Below are 22842 nucleotides of genomic sequence, written 5' to 3'. Positions count from 1 at the left end.
ACCTGGAGGAACTCAAATCATTCTACAAAAAAGATACCTGCACATGCATGTTTATTGCAGCACTATTCAAATAGCAAAAACATGGAACCAACCATGCTACCCATGGAATATTATGCAGCCATAAAGAAGGACAAACATATGGACTTCTCAGCAACTTGGATGGATTTAGAGTTTATCATACTCAGTGATCTATCACAGAAACAAAGAACAGAGTACCATATGTTCTCACTCATAAGCGGACCTTGAACAATTATCATAATACTATATTAAGGGATTGGCAGTAGTGGTAAACTGTGGGGGCGTGGGGGATGGGATTGGCAGTAGAGGGAAACTGCCAGGGTAGGGGGGGCGTACCTTACCAACAAGGGTACTTGCATAATGAACATTTGTATACCTAACCCTGAATTGTACCCCACATCTTTAATAAATAAAAAAAGAAGAAAATAATAAAAAATAAAATAACATATTAGATAGCAATGACCACATGTGTGTTTCTATAGGGAGTAGAGGGTTGGTGAGGGACAGTGTACTGAGTAAATGATATTTAGCTGGGAACTACAGGAAAAATAGGCACTTGGTGAAGAGGGAATGGTAACAGTTTTTCTTGTAAAAGGAACTGTATGTCTTATGGCCCTGAGACACAAAGGAGTATAGTGAACTTAAGGAGGGAAAGAATACAGTTGGAATATAGAATGCCAGAGTGTCAGAGCAGAGAAATGAACAATGAGTCTGGAGAGGTAGGCCAGAACTAGATCATGCAGGATCATGTGGCATCTATGAAAGATTTTGGTCTTTCGGTTTTAATCAAAGAAATGACATGAATTGATTGGTGTTTTTAAAAGACCACACTGACAACTGTGCAGAATGGATTAAAGGTGGTGGCCAGTATTAGGCAAGATAGATTGATAAGAAGGCCAATTTACTTTTTAGTTGTAGTAAAGAAATTTAACAAAAGAACTGTAGATGAATGTCAATAAAACTATTCTGTCTTGAGAGAAACCCAACAAAATTTTCCTGAATAACAAATTATAAAATTGCAACATATAAAACCCAGTAACTAACAACTCTTGAGATAAAAGAAGTTTTAAATCTGGGTTTAAAAGAATAAACACAATCTGTAATGAGTATCTATCTTTATGGAAAAACTCAGTGGCTTTGCCTTGTGGCAAATCACATAAAGAACATTTTTTTTTTTTTTGAAGCTCTGTTTAGACAATGTAGTCTAAACCCTCATTTTAATGACAAGAATATGAAAGCTTATGGAAGTGTGGTGGATTGCCTAAGGCCACAAAGATATTCAAGAACCACTACAGCATGAGTTAAAGAAAAGAAAAAATATCATTCGGCATTTATTTCAGTACTTTCAAGATTCTCTCACTACTTTTGAATGCCTTTGGCTTTCAACAATTTGACCATGACATGTCTGGGAGTGGATATCTGTGTCCATTCTACTTGGAGTCCACTGAGTTTCTTAGATGTTAAACTAATAGTTTTCATCAAATTTGGGATGTTTTGGTCACTGTTTCTCCAAATACATCTTCTGCTGCTTTCTTTCTTCTCCCCTTTTGATTCTTCTATTATAAATATGTGGGTGAGCATGATGGTGCACTAAACTTCTCTGAGACTCTGTTCATTTATCTTCATTCTTTTCTCTCTGTTCTTTGCATTACATAAATTCTATCAATTTATCTTCCAAGTTCACTGATTATTTTCTTTTTTTTCAAATGTACTGTTGAAGCCCTCTAGTAAATTTTTCATTTCAGTTACTGTACTTTTCAGCACCAAAATTTCCATTTGGTACTGAAAATAATTTATATCTCTTTATTGGCCTTTTCTATTTAATGAGACACTGTCATCATACCTTCCTTTATTTTCTACACACAGTTTCTTTGAGTTTTGTTTTAAATATAAAGGCTGATTTGAAGTTTTTGTATGTTAAGTCCAACCCTGAGGCTACTTTACTGGCAGCTGGAGCTTGTGATGGTTGTGCTTGTTTGTCTAGTGACTTGGTTGGATATTTTATTGAAGTCTGTTTCTCCCACAGTGTTGTGATGTTCAGAGAGTGCAGCCTTGGGCATACATACAACAATTCTTCAATGACACTGATTTGAGCAGAAGTCATTGGCTCTTCCTCTGATCTCTCTGTTAAGTTTTTTGTCTCTCTTAGTATCACAGTCAGGTTTTAGGTTCCACTAACTACCAATTATTCTACTGTTTTTGACAATGTCCTTAGACATAAGTTGTACCACAGTTTGATCCAATTAAATCTGGACCCCCTCTGCAGAAGTCACTTTGGAGGCCAATCTTTGAGGTTTGTTTCTATTCCATCAGGACTCCTCCTAGCAATCTCTATCTGTGGTTTTCTCTGGTAAACGAACTTTCTTATGGTTTAGCTTGTTATTTTCTTAGAGCTGACAGCCTCCTTTTAATTGCTTACGATTAAATTCTCCATTGTTTTAGAGAGTCTCATTAGGTTAGAACTTTCTCATACTCCAAGTAAAGTTAGTTCTTTGAGGAGAGCTTCAGGGCCCCTGTTGTTATGGCTCTGGGCAAAAATCTCTGAGTTATTGTTCTGGATCTGGGGTGGAGAAAGTGGCCCACTTCTCTTGGAGTGACACTTGTGCTTTATGAGAAAGGTAGTGGGTGGGGGTGGTAGCTTCAGTTCTTCTTAACTTGCCTCTCCCAGTGTGGAAACTCCACCCTATGAACAAACTGAAGTGAGAGCAGTTGAGGCCCTAGCATTCTTGGTCTGCTGAAAGAAGTCAGAGCTTTTGGGCCAGATTTCAGCCCTATGATAAAGGATCCCCCAACTTTTTGGTGGTACTCTATGGAATTTAGCATCAGTTACAAAGAGCTGAAGGGGGATGAGAAATAATGGACAGCTGCTCTTCCTGTAGAGGAACTGTAGCCCTTGACTAAAAGCTGGAAGGAGTGGAAGCTCTATCTTCTTGTCCACACTCACCTAAATTAAAGCTTCTGTCATACTGATCTAGGGTGAAAAAGAGCTGAGGTAAAAAGTGGATGATGACTTGAGTGCCACAAATTGTTTTTATGGAGACTTAAGTAGCTTTTCTTGAATAAAGGTTTCTTCGTTTGCTGACTTGTTATATAACCTTAGAATAATTCCCAGATACTTTAAATGCTTTTGGGGGGGGGGCACAGTTTTCACTATGGTTTTTCTGTAGGAAATAAAGCTCCTCATACTACTATTCTGGAAGTGATAATTTCTGTTCTATAATTCTGATGTACAGAGGTTATCAATAAACTTGTATTTGCTGTATAAATGAAGAATTAATTTTATTTATACAGGCATACCTTGTAGACATTGCAGGTTCAGTGCCAGAACACTGTAATAAAGTGAGTATCACAACAAAACAATTCACATGAATGTTCTAGTTTCCCAGTACATATAGAAGTTATGCTTATACTACACTGTAGTCTATCAAGTATGCAATAGCATATGTCATAAAAATGTAGATGCCATAATAATAGATAATTTATTGCTGAAAAAGGCTAATGATCATCTGAGCTTTCAGTGAGTTGTGATCTTTTTTCTGGAAAAGTAGTTGGTCTTGCCTCAGTATTGATAGCTGCTGACTGATGAGGGTGGTGACTGTTGAAGGATGAGCCAAGCTGTGGCAATTTCTTAAAATAAGACAACAGTGAAGTTTGCCACATTGATTGACTTCTGTTTTCCTGAAGGATTTCTCTCTTTTATAGCATTCTTTTGAAACTGGAGTTAGTTGAACCCTACCACTGCTTTATCAACAGTCTATGCAATATTCTAAATGTTTTGTTGTCATTTCAACAATGTTTACATCTTCACCAAGAGTAGATTCTATCTCAAGAAACTATTTTCTTTGCACATCCAGAAGCAATTCCTCATTCATTCAGGTTTTAACATGAGATTGCAGCAGTTCAGTCACATCTTCAGGTTCCACTTCTTTTTTTTTGTTTTTGAGTCAGTCTCACTCTGTCACCCAGTCTGGAGTGCAGTGGCATGCTCATGGCCATCCCAGCATGACCTGTTGGGGTCAGGTAATCCTTCCGCCTCAGTCTTCCAAGTAGCTGGAACTACAGGCGTGTGTTACCATGACTGGCTAATTTTTTGATATACTGTAGAGATTGCCCAGGCTGGTCTCAAACCCCTGGGCTCAGGTAATCCTCTTGCCTCAGCCTCCCAAAGTGCTGAGATTACAGACTTGAGCCACCACGCTAGACCTCCACTTCTAATTCTAGTTCTGTTGCTATTCCCACCACATTTGCAGTTACTTCATCCACTGAAGTCTTGAACTCCTCGAGGTCATAATGAAGATTGGAATCAACTCTTCCAAACGCCTGTTCATATTGATCTTTTGACCTCCTCTCAAGAATAACAAATATTCTTAATGCCATCCAGAACGGTGAATCCTTTCCAGAAGGTTTTCAATTTATTTTGCCCAGATCTATCAGAGGAATCAATAGCTTTACAAAAATATTTCTTACATATATGAGAATTGAAAATCAAAATGACCCCTTGATCCATGGGTTGCAGAATGGATGTTCTGTTAGCAGGCATAAAAACAACATTATTCTCCTTGTATATCTCCAACAGAGCACTTGGATGACCAGGTACATTGTCAATGAGCAATAATATTTTTTAAAGAATCTTTTTTTGCCAAACAGTAAGTCTTAACAGTGGGCTTAAAATATTCAGTAAACTATGCAATTAATAGATATGCTGTCTCCAGGCTTTGTTGTTCCATTTATAGAGCACAGACAGAGCAGATTTAGTATAATTTTTAAGAGTCCTAGTATTTCTGAAATGGCAAATGAGTACTGGCTTCAACTTAAAGTCACAGGTGCATTAACTCCTAATGAAAGAGTCAGCCTATCCTTTGTAGCTTTGAAGCCAAACAGTGAGTTATCCTCTCTAGCTGTCAAAGTCCTAGATGGCATGTACTTCCAGTGTAAAGCTGTTTCATCTACATTGAAAATCTGTTCTTTAGTGTAGCTCCCTTCATCAATTACTTTACCTAGAGCTTTGGAATAACTTGCTACAGCTTATACATCAGCACTTGCTGCTTCACCTTGTACTTTCATATTATGGAGAGTGCTTTTTTCTTTAAACCTCACGAACCAACCTCTGTTGGCTTCCACCTTTTCTTCTGCAGCTTCCTTACCACTCTCAGCCTTCATAGAATTGAATGAGTTGGAGCCTTGCTCTGGATTAGACTTTAATTTAGAAGAATGTTATGGGTAGTCTGATCGTCTATTCAGACCATTACAACTTTTTCCATATCAACAATATGTGTTCATACAAACATTAAGAAATCTAGATATTTCTTCCACAGCATTAGTACTTCTAATTTTCTTCAAGAACTTTTTCTTTGCATTCATAACTTGGCTATTTGGCTTTTGGCCTACCTTCACTTTCAACATGCCCTCTTCACTAAACATAGTCATTTTTAGTTTTTTTTTAATTTTAATTTTTTTATTTTAAAGATGTGGGGTACAATTCAGGGTTAGGTATACAAATGATCATTATGCAGGTACCCTTGTTGATGAGGTGTGCCCCCACTTCCCCAGGCAGATTCCCACTACTGCCAATCCTGCTTCTCCGCACCCCTTCTGGCAGTTTCCCGCTACCATCAATCCTTTTCTTAAAGTATTACAGTAATTGTTCAAGGTCCACTTATGAGTGAGAAAATGTTATACTCAGTTCTTTGTTTCTGTGAAAGATCACTCAGTATTATAGGCTCTAAGTCCATCCAGGTTGCTGTGAATTTCATGATTTTGTTCTTTATGGCTGCAAAATATTTCATCATGTATATGTACCACATTTTTTTTAGTCCAGTCCTCTTTTGATGGGCAGCATGGTTGGTTCCATGTTCTTGCTACTGTGAACAATGCTGTGATAAACATACATGTGCAGGTATCTTTTTTATAGAGCGATTTGTGTTCTTCCAGGTATATTCCCAGTAGGGGGATTGAGGGGTCGTATGGAAGGTCAATTTTTAGATCTTTTAGGAATTACCACACTGTTTTCCACAGAGGCTATACTATAAGAACCTTAGAAAATGCAGTAGACACCCTTATGGAAATTGGAACTGGCAACCAATTCCTGACTGAAACCCCAAGTGCCCATGCCATAAGAGATAAGATAGACAAGTGGGACCTCATCAAACTGACAAGCTTCTGCAAAGCCAGAGAAACCATCAAGAGAGCAGGGAGACAGTCCACAGACTGGGAAAAAATATTTCCCAACTGTATGTCTGACAAAGGCCTAACATCTAGGATCTACAAGCAACTCAAACATGCCAAAAAGAAAAAAACAAACAGCCCCATTACAAAGTGGGCAAAAGATATGAATAGATAGTTCTCAAAAGAAGACATACAAGCAGCCAACAGATACATGAAAAAATGCTCAGTCTCACTAGTCATCAAAGAAATGCAAATTAAAACTACACTGAGATACTACCTAACTCCAGTCAAGATGGCTATCGTCAATAACTCAAAAAACGACAGATACTGGAGAGGGTACAGTCAAAAGGGATACTTCTACACTGTTGGTGGGAGTGTAAACTAGTACATTTTTAGCTTTTGAAATAAAGTCAGATGTGCAACTCTTCCTTTAATTTGAACACTTAGATGCCACTGTAGAGTTATTAATTGACCTAATTTCTTTGTATCTTAGGAAGTAGGAAGGCCCAAGGAAAGGAAGGTAGACAAGGGAATGGTCAGTCAGTGTAACAATCAGAAAATACATTTATAAATTTGCCATCTTATTTAGATATGGTTTGTAGCATCCCAAAACAATTACAATAATAACATCAAAGATCACTGTCACAGATCATCCTAACAGATATAATAATAATGAAAAAGTTTGAAATATTGTAAGAATGGCCACGATGTGACACAGAAACATACTGATGGCACTGACAGACTTGCTTGACATGGGGTTGCCACAGACCTTCAATTTGTAAAAACCCACAATGTCTATGAAGCACAATAAAGCAAAGCACAATAAAATGAGGTATGACTGTAGATTAAAAAATGCACTGAGTACTAAGAATTAGGCATAGAACTACATACTAGCTACATAAACTTTTAGAAGATCTTTGTATTCTCCAACTTTTATTTAGTTGTTTACTTTTTAATTTACCAACTTTTAATTAATAACTAACTACAAATTAAAATGTAACTTTAAATACTTATTATTTCTAAAAACAAAAAATTAATTATACATTTTAAATCACAGAAATCACTTTAAATTGTTTCTGGGGTAATTTTATAAATAAATTTTATTAAGTCTTCATACTTCAGCTCTTGGAATGTATGATAAATTTAACCTTCTTGTGAGTCTTATTTAATTTTACCTTCTCTCTTCAACATATATATATATTCCACCAACACCATGACCAAATAAAAACATGCTCACTCAAACAGTTGGGACTTATTACGTTTAATCAAGTAGAAATTGCCATGTAAAATCTAGATATTTCCTCCACAGCATTCATATCAACATCAATCAAAATCAAGTTATTATGTATGTGTAACTATTCTTTGAAAAAAACCACATGGGCAATTCTGTTTAAATTATAACTTTCTATTTATAATAAATGATTTTACTTCACTATATATGAAAAAGACCTTGGTAAGGATACAGGTATCCACAATATCAGCACATGAAATAATCAAAGAGTAATCATGACACTCCAAATTGATTTCAAAACATTTATTCAATATCTTTACAAAAAGAAAAATGCTTTTCCTGAACATTTTAGAATGGCTCAAACAGGAATTTGATATCCAATTTACAAATTTGTGCCAAAAAAAGATATAAAACTTACCTGCCAATACATCCTGGTTGTAGCATGCGTGACTAAAAGGAGCAGTCCAAACACTTGTTGGGGATTCTTATTCTCCCTTGTAATCAGTCCCACAGTAGAAACAAAAGTTAACCATATCATAAACTTAGAACACTTCATCTGATAAATATGATGTGGATTTTAGAAGGAATAAAGTATCATGATTTAGAGAACCTAAAGCAAGAAAATTATGCATTTTAGTTTTAAAACTTACCTGATATAAGTAATCTTCAAATACAAAATAATAATCATCATTGCTTGCTGTCAATTTCACATCCTATAATTAAAAGTAGAAACCACTGAAAAGAACCCAAATGAATATATCTGTAGCGATAAAGCATACACATAGTATTTACAATAATTATTGCAATGAATTCATTATTTTATGATTATAAATTTTCAGTTAGATTTTATCATTGCTATATATTCACTTTACTAATACATGTGGCACATTATTTGACCTCAAATTCTTCACACTTCGTAAAGTTCATTATTAATTCTTTATTATTAATTTTTTATTATTTATTTCAATTTTATTTCCTTTTAATCTAAAATTTAGGTGTCTTAAAGATGGAAAAGAAAAAGTGAATGCAATAATAACATACAGAAGGAAACTTGACAATCTGACTCCAAATTCCGATATCACTGTTCAAGTCCACATTCTTGTCATTTCCTCACAATACGAAATACTTTCCATGCCTTTGTGATTATTCACTTGCACGTCACTGCTTGTTACTTGGAGGCTAGTAATATTGATTTTTCTACATCGTGAACTCCTCCAACTAACATAGGCCAAAAACAACCAGAGACAAATATCTTTCTAAAAACATTCATGTTGTGCACAGGATTGATGCTATCCAAACTTACATTCAATTCCACGGGCACAAACTGTTTACTTCTTTCTGGCAACAGATTTTCTTCACTGAGTCAAACCAAAATTCATATTGGCAGCAGAGAACTCTCATGCTGGCACTTTCTGCCTTTTTGAACTTTTTCACTTGTGAGTTTCCTTTCATTTCAATAGAAAAAATGTTAAAAGATCCCTTATGCTATTGCTAAAATAATTGATTGAGTATGAAAATTTGTCCTCAACATTAATAGTAGTATCTGTGATCCAAATCTAGTGTAAAACCTTTGTGAGATTCAAGACTTTTCACCAAAGGACTGTGTTCTCTAAATTCTCTTTCTGTTTAGTGTGGTGGTTAAGAATATGGTACTGAAATCAGATTACTTATGTCCAAATCTTGACTTTGCTACTTAATAAGTGAATTTAAACATGTATCTTTTATATTTTTTACCTCAGTTCCCTTATCTGTAAAGTGGTAAAATAACAGTTCTTTCTGTTTTGCTATAATACATGTTGATTGTTGATATGTGGTTGGTAAGTAAGGAAATTATGTCAATATACAATGGTGAATGTGTTGGTTCAGATGCTACTTTTCTTAAGCAAGGGAAAGTAGAGCAGCAGGAGTAGGACTGCAACCTTCAGCAGAAAAAGAAAATGCCTTCAGCTCAGCTGTTGCACAAGCATGGGCCTTTACAGATAAGTTTTAAGAAAATTAAAAACAGGTGTTGGCACACCCTCAACCTGGCACATTTCTCAGTTGCTGCACCTCATCTTGTGGGCACCTTGAGCAGCACCAGTGTCCCAGAGCACCACTTCCATTTGCGTTATTTTAGCATTTCTATTGTATAATTTTTGTACATTTTAATAGCTTCTTCCAGAGCAGCATGCCTGAGCTGAGTATTTTCCCAAGCTACCAACTGTAGTTTTTTGGTTAGTACTCTGGTTACAAAGTTGCAAGTTTTTAGTGGGTCTACCACAACTGTTTTCCTTAAAAGCTCTGTTATTTTTAATGCATGATTTTAAGAAAGTGAGTTTTATTCCTTCTAGAAAATAATGCATTTATCATTGATAACCTAAATTCTGACATTTGCTACTCTGAAGTAGTTGCCAGGATTAAATAATAATCTATATAAAGGGTTTGGAACACTATGTGGCATATAGTAAGCAGTCATCAAATATTAGTAGTTACTATTGTTACCCTTGGCCATGTTCTACTCAGACAAATTTTTGCCTTCTCAATGTGTGTCCTCAGTCTTCTTTCTCCCATTTCTGAGACCTGGAATAATAGGCCCTTGTCTATCTTTCAAATTCTGAATTTAAAATCCAACTCTTTTAAACAGCTTAATGTTACTTCAGGATTAGTCATGTCCCACATCATGCTTAAAGCATGTACAACTCAGAGAGTACTCAACTTAATTATCAGGTGCTTGGAGGCAAAAATGCTATGTATTCCTACCAAAAAACTTGAGATATATGTAAGCCATATGTCTAGAAACTAAAAGAAATTAAAAATTTTAAATGATTTCAATACAGAGAGACTAAACAAGGAGGTCTTAAAGAATCATAAGAGACAACATCATGCAATACATCCATGTAACCTGCACATATACCAACTGAGTCTAAAATTTTTAAAAACATGAGATAAATAAGACAGAAATATTATAGTCTGATTTTCTTTTCAGTTACTTTTTTATTTGGTTTGTGTGGAAAACTTTAACTTACAATGACAAGAAATGCCTATTTTCATTTTGTTTGTTTGTTTGTTTTTTGAGTTGGAGTCTCACTGCCGCCCAGACTGGAGTGCAGTGGCCGTTCCCAGCCACCACAGCCTCAACCTGCTGGGCTCCGGCGATCCTTCCGCCTCAGCCTTCCAAGTAGCTGGAACTACAGGCATGCACTACCACGCCCAGCTAATTTTTGATTTATTGTAGAGGTGAGGTCTCGCTGCCCAGGCGGGTCTCGAACCCGCGGGCTCAGGCAATCCACTCACCTCAGCCTCCCAAAGGCGCGAGATTACAGGCTGAGACACCGAGCCCGGCTATAAATGGGAGGACTAGCATAAGATCACGAGGACAGCTTCAAAGGAAAAAAAGACAGCACTGGAAGCTAACTGCAAATTTTGAAGGCTAACTTTAAAGTTTTAAGGTATAAACTTTAGGTATAAATCTAATGGTCACTTAAAATTATTTTTGAAAGTTAATATGCATCATTGTATGTAGTGCATGTCCTGGATATTGAAGACCCTCAATTTTTAATTATATTAATTAAATAGGAAAACTAAGCTTACTTTTACTTACTTTATAAATTAGGCTGTCCACCAAAAGGTCATGTTGTATCACATTGGTCTTAAGCTGCTCATAATACAAGATATCCTAAATTTAAAAGTAAAACAAACAAACAAAGGTCAATCACATTTATAAAGATAGCCTCAAACTTTAGTAAATAACTATCATTAATAGTATTATAAGCACTAAGAGGGTAAGAGTTTATTCACTGTTATATCCCCCTCGCCTACCAACACTAGACGTTTAAGAAAAATACCTATTCCCATCACTTAGGATAACATCTGGCACTGGTAGGTATTTGGTCAATATTTGCTAAATTAATGAATTATAATTTAACTTTAATAGCAAACACAGTATTTCTTAAGTACTTATTATGCCAGGCAACGTTTTACCCACTTCATATGAGTTAACTCATTTAATTCCATAACAACAAAATGAAATAGGTCAGTGATTATTATTCCCATTTACATTTGAGAAACTGAGACCTAGAAAGAAAAGCAATTTGCTCCCCAAAGGCACAAAGCTAGTAATATTTGATCCCAGAAAACCTGGCCTTATAACCTACACAAAAACCTAGAGGTTTTACTGCCTTTTTTATATTGAAATGTTTACAAAATAATTGCTAAATTTATTTTAAGCATAGTATATCACCCCTGGTAGAAAAAGCAATCATAGAGCATATAAAAGAAGTCAGCTTTTAATATTAGAATATGGTCCCATAATATTATAAGATCAAATTAACTGTACAATAATGAAATTAGGGTAATTTTTAATTTAATAGTAATAAGAGTGGATGGGAGGGAAAATGGAGAGAACAAGGAAGGAAAGGAAGAGGGGGAGGAAAGAGAGAAAGAGGGAAGAGGGATTTGGGACTGCAATCAGGCTAAGCATCAGGTTCACAGTTGGTCAGGGCATTAAGGATGAAGGGAGGAATCATTTGGGTTGTAGCTGTGCTAAAAAGAGGTGGAAATAGTATCTCATTGCTTTAGCTGAGCCCTTTATTCCTCTGAATCCCTCCTTGCATCCCTCAGTCACTTTAGCCTAAGCCTCCACTCATATCCAAAGGCTGCTTGGCTCTATAGCACACACCAACCTGAATGGCTCATGCTGAGGACATTTCCTTAAATAAGTAAGACCTATGGGACAGGGTTGTCTTGGACAGGGAGGAATTTTTTTTTTGCATGTAGCTGTCTTGGCAGGATGGCATCTGATTCTACATTTCAAGAGATATGATTTCTAAATCTATGTATGAAAGATGTTTAATACACAGGTCTCTTGTTTGAGTCAAAGTGTTCTTTGCCTAATGATGATCTGGGCATTCACTGGTTATCTTTAGTCATCATTTTAATTTTAATAAAAAGCCTTGATTAATTAGTTCTTATTGGTGATATTTTGATTTTTTTAACTAAAAAAATTATTTTTAACTATTTTAATTAGCTTCCATTGTATCTATTGAATCCATTTCTCTGGCTAAAATGCAAGGTCCCTAATGGTAGAAACAGAACCTAACTCAAATAACAATTCTTGCCAATTAGCAAAGGGCCTAGTATTGTACTTTTTAAATGCTTGATTGTAAAGGAATGCAAAAGCTAAGGAGTTGAGAGGTTTGCCTCATAAAAAATAAAATAAGTTTAAAATAACAAACTAATACATGACCATTAAAATAAATGAAACACTCTAAAGCAAACTACAGCAAAAGGTCATACAAAGGTAACTCATGCTATTTGTATTTTTCATTGTATCTGTGATGTTATTTGCAATTCTTCCACACCTTTCTCCATGCTTATACAAATATGTAATAATAGTAGAGGTTGGGAGTTTTGGTTATTTTTTTTAACATGAAATGGAATCATATACTCATTATTCAGCTTTTCTAAGCTAATGATGCATCATGGCTGTGCCTCTATGTTAATAAATACACATTTAACTCATTCTTTCCCTTTGTCATTTGTGTTACAAATACTTTTTCTTAAAAATAACATGTTTTATTTTTACATTATACATTGACAGTTTTAAAAAATACTTTATGCTTTGGTTTTTCTTACTTGTTTTAAGCAAGGCTCCCCAACACATGTTTATACAAATATTTTCCTAATTTTATTTCTAAAATTGTCACTTTTTAAATTTAAATATTTATAATCCACCTGAAATTTATTCTTGAATCCGGCTATCAAAAGATCTGTTTTCTTGCAGAAGGTCTGTTAATTATCAGCATTATTTATTCAATAAACCATGCATTCCCAATTGAAATAAAATGCTATACCTGAATCTTTTTTCCCATAATTTATTTGACTATCCTTAGACATTTAATCCTCATAAGAACTTTAAGACAATTTTATCTAGTTAAAAATAAAAAAGACCACCTTACAAATTTGTTTTGGAAAAAGTAGTAAATTTTATATTAAGGTTTTCCAACCAAGAATAAGATGCAGATCTTAGTTAGCTGTGTGATTCTAGGCAAATTAACACTTTTCTGAGCCTAGCAAAATGATGACAATAATAGTAACTTGTAGGATTGATGTAAGAAATAAATAAGTTAATATATTTAATATACTTAAAATAGTGCCTGGCAGAGGGTTAAGAGTTATACATTATTGCTCTATATTTACAATGTATTATCATTTTTCTCATATGGGTCCTATTCTCCTTAATTTATTTTGTAGATATGTCAATATTTATACTATTGTGAATGAGGTATTTTTTCAGTTTTATATTTCTAATTTATTATCGATAATATAGAGAGGCTATAATTATTGAATATTTATTTTATATCCCTCTGTCTAACCAAAATCTCTTATTACAGTATTTTTTTATCTCTTCGATTTTTGGGGTATACAATCATAATCATCTGCAAAGATGATGGTCATGTCTCTTTTTTCTCAAACCATAAACCAACTTATTTCCTTATTTTATACCAATCTAGAAGAAGCTCAAAAACTAGATGGATAATGGTGGTGATAGTATCACTGCCTTATTCCCAATTCTAATTAAAAGAGTTTCAGTATTTTTGTTTTGTTTGAACTTATTGTTCAAACAAAATGGTCTTATTTTGTTTCAGTGGTTCCATTTAAGAATTTGATTAGAAATGATTGCTGAATTTATCAATGGTATTTGACAACGCCTAATATAATTTTTCTCATACCATATGGCTGTGACACCCATCATCCCATTCACTGTCAGTGTTGACTCAGCTGATCCTTGTTGACCAACCCAGTGTCTCTTTTCCCTCAATGATTCTCTAGGTTACAGACTTGGTCAAAAGGACAACCTTTCCTCTCAGAGGAGAACTACTCTTTAGTTGAGAATTATTATTTTGTTAAACTATTTCACATTTTATTTGAGAAGTTTTATATTTCCTATATAAAGCATAAAAAAAGTAGATCCTTCAGATATCTGGAAAAAATACTGCTTTAGAACAGTTTTGGTTTTTAATTTATTATTTATTTTAATTTATTTTTTAAAATTTTGTTTTACATTTGTACTGACAAAAAATGCAATTAAAGTCAATTAAAGGAACTATATCTTTAGGAAATATATATTTTAACCATGTATTCATATCAGCATTATGACCTAGAAGTTATAAATGCCCATAATTTCATTTTAATTGCTCTATAGTCTGTAATTTACTTGCAATTGTACTTGTAATTCTTTTTATTATAAATTAATAAAAGACACCTTCACAAGCAATGCTAAAAAAACTAATGAACATTTTAATAAGAGCGGTATTAAAATTCTAATCTTCCTGCAGTACAGGGTGCTTTTTATAAAGAAATATATCTTTAAAATGCTGTGAATATTTTTTTAAACCAGAAGAAGATTTTTATTGGGTCCTATTGTTCAAAATGGTCAACTAACCCATATGTATAATTATACAGCATTTTGATAAATTAATGTGCCATATGGTTCAAATTCAGGCAAATAGTAAAATATCATATAACAAAGCAACAAATATGAAATGTAGAGCAATTGACTGAAGACTTTGCCATATTGGATCAACTATTCTCATTTGCCAGTACAAATTTCAAAATCGCAGATCATATTTGAAAAATACTCTATCTTTCAAGTTTATAATTTCTTTAGATTCTTTCACATAATTTAACTACTTAAAATATGCCATCTTTTCCCAATATATCACTTACATTATTTTAGTATCTACTTATAATACAAAGTAAATTTTGAAAACTTATTGATATTTACATGTAACAAATACTATATTAAATACATAAGAAATAATTATTTCTTATGGTTTTCTTTAGTCTCTTGTATATCATATCACATAGCTAAATAATATTAAATTTTTAGTATATTTTATTTAAAAATTTACTGGTTGTTTAATATTTCAGGCTAGAAGATAGTGATATAGCAGTAATCCAGATAGACAACTTTTCTGACCTCAGAGAATATTAGACTAAATTAAGACTTTTGCTATCAAGTGTATAAAGCATAAGTTTAGATAGAATACTCAGAGACTGAGTTATGCTGCCCTTTACTAGTATCAATTATGTGCAATATATTTTATTGACACATATACCTCATGGTTTGTTCATTAATTAAATACAATATTTTTCAAAACAAAATATTTATATGGAAATCAAACCTTTATGCATTTTCTAGCAGATGGGTGCAAACAGTAAATTAAATTAAGTAAAACACACTATTTTTCTATCCAATTTATTATAGTGCTTAAAGATTTTAAAACATCTGTTGAGCCAGTTATAAAGCCAGTTGCAGCCTGAGAACAGCAAGACAGTGTGCAGTTAATTGTCTATACTAATACAAGGAGCTCTGTTCACTAATGTGAATTACTAAGTATGGTTTCCTGTAAGATAAAACACTATCAAAATGCTGTGAATAACAGCATATATTAGATATAGAACAGTGATTAGACAAAAAACTATTTTCAATTCTAGAGGAAAAAAAAAAAACTTATAAAAGAATCTGAGAGCCGGGCTTGGTGGCTCAGCCTGTAATCCCGTGCCTTTGGGAGGCTGAGGTGAGTAGATTGCCTGAGCCCGCGGGTTCGAGACCCGCCTGGGCAGCGAGACCTCATCTCTACAATAAATCAAAAAATCAGCCGGGCATGGTAGCACATGCCTGTAATTCCGGCTACTTGGAAGGCTGAGGCGGAAGGATCGCCGGAGCCCAGCAGGTCAAGGCTGCGGTGGCCAGGAGCGGCCACTGCACTCCAGTCCGGGCGACAGAGTGAGACTCCAACTCAAAAAAAAAAAAAAGAATCTGAGACCTAGGAGGGACTTTGGAAATATCTAGTTTACTTTCCTAATTTGCACATTAAAAAAATGAGATATTGACAAGTTAACACTCTTTGGTGATGAAAAAAGTAGTCTTCACAATTCCCAGTCTATGTTCTTTGATTTTAATAGTTTGTAGTGTAATAAAATCAAATACATAAGCATTTATAAAATTCAATGATTACCTATAAAAATAGGATATTTTTAAAGATTATCTGGTATATGCTCTGGTACTTTTTTTTTTTTTTTTTTTGGAGTCTCACTCTTCGCCCAGGCTGGAGTGCAGTGGAATGCTCACAGCTACCACAGCCTTGACCTGTCAGGCTCAGGTGATCCTTCCACCTCAGCCTTCCAAGTAGTTGGAACTACATGCGTGTGCTACCATACCCAGCTTATTTTTGATTTATTGTAGAGGTGAGGGCTCACCAAGTTTCCCAGGCTGGTCTCAAACCCTGAGCTTAGGCAATCCTCTCTCCTCAGCCTCCCGAGTGCTGGGATAATATGCTTGAGCCACTGTGACCAGCCTCTGGTACTATATTTAAGAGTGATAATTCATGATTATAAAAAGCAATCTGTGAAAAAACCAAGTAGTTTAAATTTTTGACATCAGAGAATATTTAAATTTCAGTACTTTTTTGTTATTTTATACAGATTTATAGTATTTAACTTAAGAAAAAACGAACTATACTCTTAAGAAATGAAAGATCTCACATAACATTCCTAATATATTATAGTTAATTGTTCATTCTCATTAAACACTTAGATGAAGCTACCATTTTCTGACACCATATAAGCTAGTGACATTACAGAGGGTGAAGAAGAAAAAAAAACTCTGTCTTCAGGTACAGACCAGAAACAGATAGGTATGCTAAATGGAATAAAAAGTACTTCATATGTTTCTCTGTCTTTAGGGCTTTGCACCTACCCTGGTTATGCTGGGAGAAAACAGAAGAAAGTTCCTAACAGTAGCAGTGATGGAGGAAGGAGGAGACAGGGTAGAGGGGATAACGTTAGAAAGACTTCTCAGAAAGGGTGATTAAAGATGAGGAGAAAAGGGCAGAGGGCATTTCAGGGAGAGAACAGCATGGTGCAAACAGAGATGGGATAGCATGTTTTGTAGGACCACAAACATATTGAAGTAAAAATTATGTCTTTTTCTTAGGCATTTTGAATATGGTATATTTTTGAAACATATGGAGAAGTTCTCTAGGCAACTGGAAATAAACATTTTAGGCTTAGGCAAAAGTTTGGATTGAAAACCAAACTGAAACCATTAAGGAAGAGGTGACTGGTGGTTGACATAGTTCAGGGAAAATGAATAGAATGATAAGAAGATCAAAATGGAATTATGAGAAATACATGCACATAAGGTCCAGGAGAGGACCCCAAATGGAGATTAAGGAAAGGAAATAGAGAAAGAAGAGCTAAGAAAACAGGGTGAACTAAAACTATAGGCCAATATCCCTGCTGAACCTACTTGTAAAAATCCTCATCAAAAGATAAACAAACTGAATCTAACAGCACATCCAAAAGATAATTCACCATGATTAAGTGAGTTTTATTCTTGGAATGCAAGACTGGTACAACATATGCAAACCAATAAACGTGATTTACCATATAAAAAGAACTAAGAACAAAACCATATGATCGTTTCAATACATGTAGAAGACATTTGCTAAAATCCATAATTCCTTCATGATAAAAACCTCCAACAAACTAGACATCAAAGGAATACACCTCAAAATAATAAGAGCCATATATGAAAAACCCACAGCCAATATCATACTTGAATGGAGAAAAGTTGAAGCATTTCTCCTAAGAACAGGAACAAGACCAGGATGTCGACTCTCACCATTTCTATTCAACAAAGCACTGGAGGTCCTAGCCAGAGCAATCAGGCAAGAGAAAGGAAAAAAGGCATCAAAACTGGAAAAGAGAAACTTAAATTATATCTGTTTGCTGGTAACATGATTGTATACATAGAAACCCCTAAAGACTCCTCAAAAAGACTCTTAGACTTGATAAATGACTTTAGTAAAGTCTCACATTACAAAAACAACACACACAAATCAGTAGCATTTCTATACACCAACAATGTTCAGCTGAAAACCAAGTCAAGAATTCTATCCAGTTTACAATAGCCACACACAAAAAAATAAAATATCTAGGAATATATTTAGCCAAAGAGGTGAAAGATCTCTACAAGGAGAAATGTAAAACACCAATGAAAGAAAGCATAGACAAAACACACACTCACAAAAACGGAAAAACATCCCATGTTCATGGATTGGGAAATATCAATATCATTACCATGACCATATTGCCCAAAGCAAACTACGGATTCAATACAATTCCTATATCATTTTTCACAGAATTAGAAAAAAACAATCCTAGGCAGACAGACAGAGCAGTCCCTCAGTAACAAAGTAGTGAATTTCTGGTAGGCCTCATGGACTGATATACTTGTGTTGGTAAATAAGCTCCCTATAAGCTCTACAGACTAAGGCAAGAAGGCATTCACCGCTGGGATTAAAAAAACCACCAATCAGGTCACCACTAAGTGCCAACCAATCAGCTCACTATTAGGTCCCTACCCCCAGCCAATTGGTTATTAGTGCTGACTAATTGGTTATCAGCACAGTTGGTACCACAGTTAGTGCTATACAATTGTCTGGGTCCTAGAGCTATATAAGCATCAGGTTTCAGCTCTAAATTGGTAACCCCCTTCTGCTCTGGGAGCTTTTCTGTCCTCTCAATAAATCCTGCTTTTCCACCTTCTGGCCATCCATGTCCTTCATTCTGAGAGAGGAGATAGCTAGAGAAAAGCTATGCAGACACACAGGGTGGGGAGGGGGTATGTAACAATGTAGTGAAGGCCTCTGGATGGATACACTCATTTTGGTACACAAGTTCCCTGTGAGCCTCTCAAGCTACAGCTTAAGTATTCACTGCTGGGATAGGAAAATGACCAATCAGTTTGCTGCCAAGTACCAACCAATCAGCTTACCATTAGGCCCCTACCTCCTGCTGACTGGTCCTCAGTACTGACCAATCAGAACAGCTAGTGCTGACCAATCAGCTCACAGCTAGTGCTAACCAATTGGCTCAGTCTTAGGGCTATATAAGCACCAGTTTTCAAGTCCAAATTGGCAACCCCCTTAGGTGCCCTCCTACTGTGAGAGCTTTTCTATCTCTCAGTAAATTCTGCCTTCTTACTTTGCAGCCATCCATGTCCCTCATTTCTCCTGGGAATGAGACAAGAACGCTGACCTGAAGAGCTGCAGAAGATTGTTGGAGCCGAACATCCATGCACACTGGAGGCTGGCTTGCCAGCTGACAGAGCCAACTGAACTGGGAGAGCTGCTAGAAGAAGGCGAGACTCTGATGCTGAGACACTTCTGGGGGCTGCAACACTCCCAGGGCTGGCTTGCCAGCACATTAGAGCCAACACTCTGGGAGCTAGGATGGTCAGCCCACCAAGTCAGCAACACTCTCAGGGCTTGGCTTGCCAGCCCATTAGAGCCAACACTTCTGGGGTTAGGTTTAGATGCCTCTCAAGCTGACCCTCTCTGAGGCTTAGCTGGCTGACCCATTGAAGCTGACTCTCTTGAAGCCCAGGCTGACCTGAAAAATCTGTATCAATTCCTCCTGGGTGTGAGACAAGAATCCAGACATGAAGAGGTACAGAAGATCATTGGAGCAAAAGAGCCACACACCCCAGAGGTTGGCTTGCTAGTCAACAGAGTTGGCTGAACTGGGAGAGCTGCCAGCAGAAGGCAAGACTCTGAAGCTGAGACACTTCTGGTGGCTGGTTTGTCAGTCCTCCAAATCAGCAACACTCTCAGGGCTTGGCTTGTCGCCCATTAGAGCTGACACTCCTGGGACTTGACTTGCCAGCGCATTAGAGCCAACAACACTCTTTGGGGCCAGGCTTGCTGATCAATTGAGCTGACAATCTCAGAGCCCAGGCTGACCAGAGAAAAGTCTGTATCGGACATATCACATTGCCTGACTTCAAATTATACTATAAGGTTGTAGTAACTAAAACAGCAGTGTTCTGGTACAAAATAGATATATAGATCAATGGAACAGAATAGAGAATTCAGAAATAAACCCAAATACCTACAACCAACTGATCTCTGAAAAAGCAGACAAAAACACACTGGGGAAAGAACACCATATTCTACAAATAATGCTGGGAAAATTGAATAGTCACATACAGAAAAATGAAACTGGATTCCTATTTCTCACCATATACGAAAATCAACTCAAGATGGATTAAATATATAAATCTTAAACCATAAAAATCCTACTAGAAAACCTTGGGAAAAAAATCTTCTGGACATTGGCCTATGCAAATAATTTATGGCTAAGATTCCCAAAGCAAATGAAACAAAAACAAAAATAAACAAGTAGGATTTAATAAAACTAAAAGGCTTCTACATGGCAAAATAAATAACCAACAGAGTAAACAGAAAGCCTACTGAATGGGAGAAAATATTGCAAACTATGCATTTGACAAAGGGACTAATATCTATAATCTACAAAGAACTCAAACAAATCAGCAAGAAAAAAGCAACTCTATTAAAAAGTGGACAAACAACATGAACAGACACCTCTCAAAAGAAGATATACAAATGGCTAACAAACATATGAAAAGGTGCTCAACATCTCTAATCATCAGGGAAATGCAAATGAAAACTACAATGAGATACCAACTTAAATTACGTATGTTGGCCGGATTCAATGAAAACAGAACGCTTATACGTACACTATTGGTGGGAATGTAAATTAGTACAATCTCTATGGAAATCAATATATAAATTTCTCAAAGAACGAACAGTAGATCTACCATTTGATCCAGCAATCCCACCAACTGGTATCTACTCAAAAGAAGAGAGGTTGTTATACAAAAAAAGACACCTGCATTCATATGTTTACCACAAAACAATTGTAAAGATGTGGAATCAACCTAAATGCCCATCAACTGATCTGTGGATAATGACAATGTGGTACATATATACCAGGTGACACTATTCAGCCATAAAAAAAGAATGATATCATGTCATTTGCAGCAAGTTTTATAGAATTGGAGACCATTATCCTAAACGAAGTAACACAGGAAAAAAAAACCCAAATGACACATGCTTTCAGTTATAAGTGGGAGGTAAGCTAAGGGTCTGCAAAGGCATATAGAACAGTATAATGGACATTGGACACTCATAAGGGGGAAACAGGAAGGGAGGGATAGATGAAAAATCACCTGTGGGGTACAATGTGCACTAATGGAGGTGCCGGGTACACTTAAAACCCAGTCTTCCTCACCACTAGACAGTGCATCCATGTAATCAAAAACCATTTGTACCCCTAAAGCCACTGAAATTTAAAAAATAATAAAAAAAAAGAAAAAATCAAAGTCAGATAATGCTGTATTGAAAGTACTAAATGAATTAACTACTAGAAACTAAAGTATTATATCCAAAGTCTTTGTATTGAAATTAGACTTTAAAAAATAGCTTTATGGGTACAAAAGATGAAATGTTCCATTTAAATCTCTAACTCCTCAATTGTGACTACAAATATATGTGCAGCTTATTTTACATGATTGAAAAGTAACTGAATAAAAAAGTTCTAATCAAGTATTCTTAATAAAATGTAAGTATTCCCTCCCCCACCCTCAACCAGTGTATCATCTACAATAGTTACTTTGAAAGTGCTATAGTTTGTTGGGGTCACACTTTAATACCTGAAATTAAGTGAAAGTGATGAAAGATATTCTAATCAATAAAATAAAGATTGCTTTTCTGAAAACATTAATTTATATTTACAGATATTATATAGACTTTTCACTTTGCATTTAGAAAATTTGGATGGCTATTAGCTCCAAAATGCTGGTGTAAAAACCACCTTTGAATATCATAACAAGCAATAATCATCTGGGTTTACTACTTTTTATTGCATTTTATCTTACTTACACTTAGAAAAATAATCTTCCCACATAATTTGTCAATTTTTAGAACCATAAAAACAGTGCATGTTTCAAAGGTAACTGTAGAGAGAAGAATTCATTTACTTAAACTGAGTTGCCCTTCTTTATTTCTCCCTAGTTTAACATCCCAACTCGACCACACATCTCCACTTCTCAAAATTTTACTTGTTTTGTTGTATATATAAGATCACACAGGGGTTCTGGTAAGATGGCGACGGCACAGGTGGGACTGTGAGATTCTCCTAAAGTGAGTTCCCATAAAGACTCTTACTTTCCTTCCCCCACTCCCACCCACCGCACTGGTCCGAGGTCTGGAGACCCTTGGTCCTATGCACGGCTGGCTACCACGGCCCCTCTGCTGCTGCTGTTCCACCCCAGGCAGCCCCAGGGCCCCGGCTACGTAGAGCTCCCAGCTTCCTCCATGGCTACACCATCTCACCTGGCCCCAAGCCACCCACCGCCGCCTGTGGAAGGCCTCAGATACTGCCTTGTAGAGATCTGGGTTCCCTTGCTGGCTACACTGATCTGCCTGACACTCAGCCACTGCCAGCTCCCTCCCTGGCTGGGCGCCCAGCCCAGTCTTGGGCCGTGGCAGCCCATCAAGGCCCTCCATGCCCACCCC

General features: G+C 35.9%; 1 protein-coding gene across 1 annotated transcript in view; it reads right to left on the bottom strand.

The window, feature by feature from the left end:
* The window catches only part of TBC1D19 (TBC1 domain family member 19), a gene marked incomplete at its 5' end in the record, with an annotated part of 142504 nt that overhangs the window by 60073 nt on the left and 59589 nt on the right, over positions 1–22842 (bottom strand). The window contains 2 exons of the mRNA XM_008064591.2: positions 8065–8127; positions 10995–11069. Coding sequence (XP_008062782.2) covers positions 8065–8127; positions 10995–11069 — 138 coding nt within the window. The remainder of the gene's footprint in view (positions 1–8064; positions 8128–10994; positions 11070–22842) is intronic.

This window comes from Carlito syrichta, unplaced genomic scaffold (assembly GCF_000164805.1).
Source record: "Carlito syrichta isolate Samal-C Ts95f unplaced genomic scaffold, Tarsius_syrichta-2.0.1 Scaffold307751, whole genome shotgun sequence".
Lineage (NCBI taxonomy): Eukaryota > Metazoa > Chordata > Mammalia > Primates > Tarsiidae > Carlito > Carlito syrichta.
The sequence above is the reverse complement of the archived record's forward strand: the minus strand, read 5'-3'. Positions and strand labels throughout refer to the sequence as shown.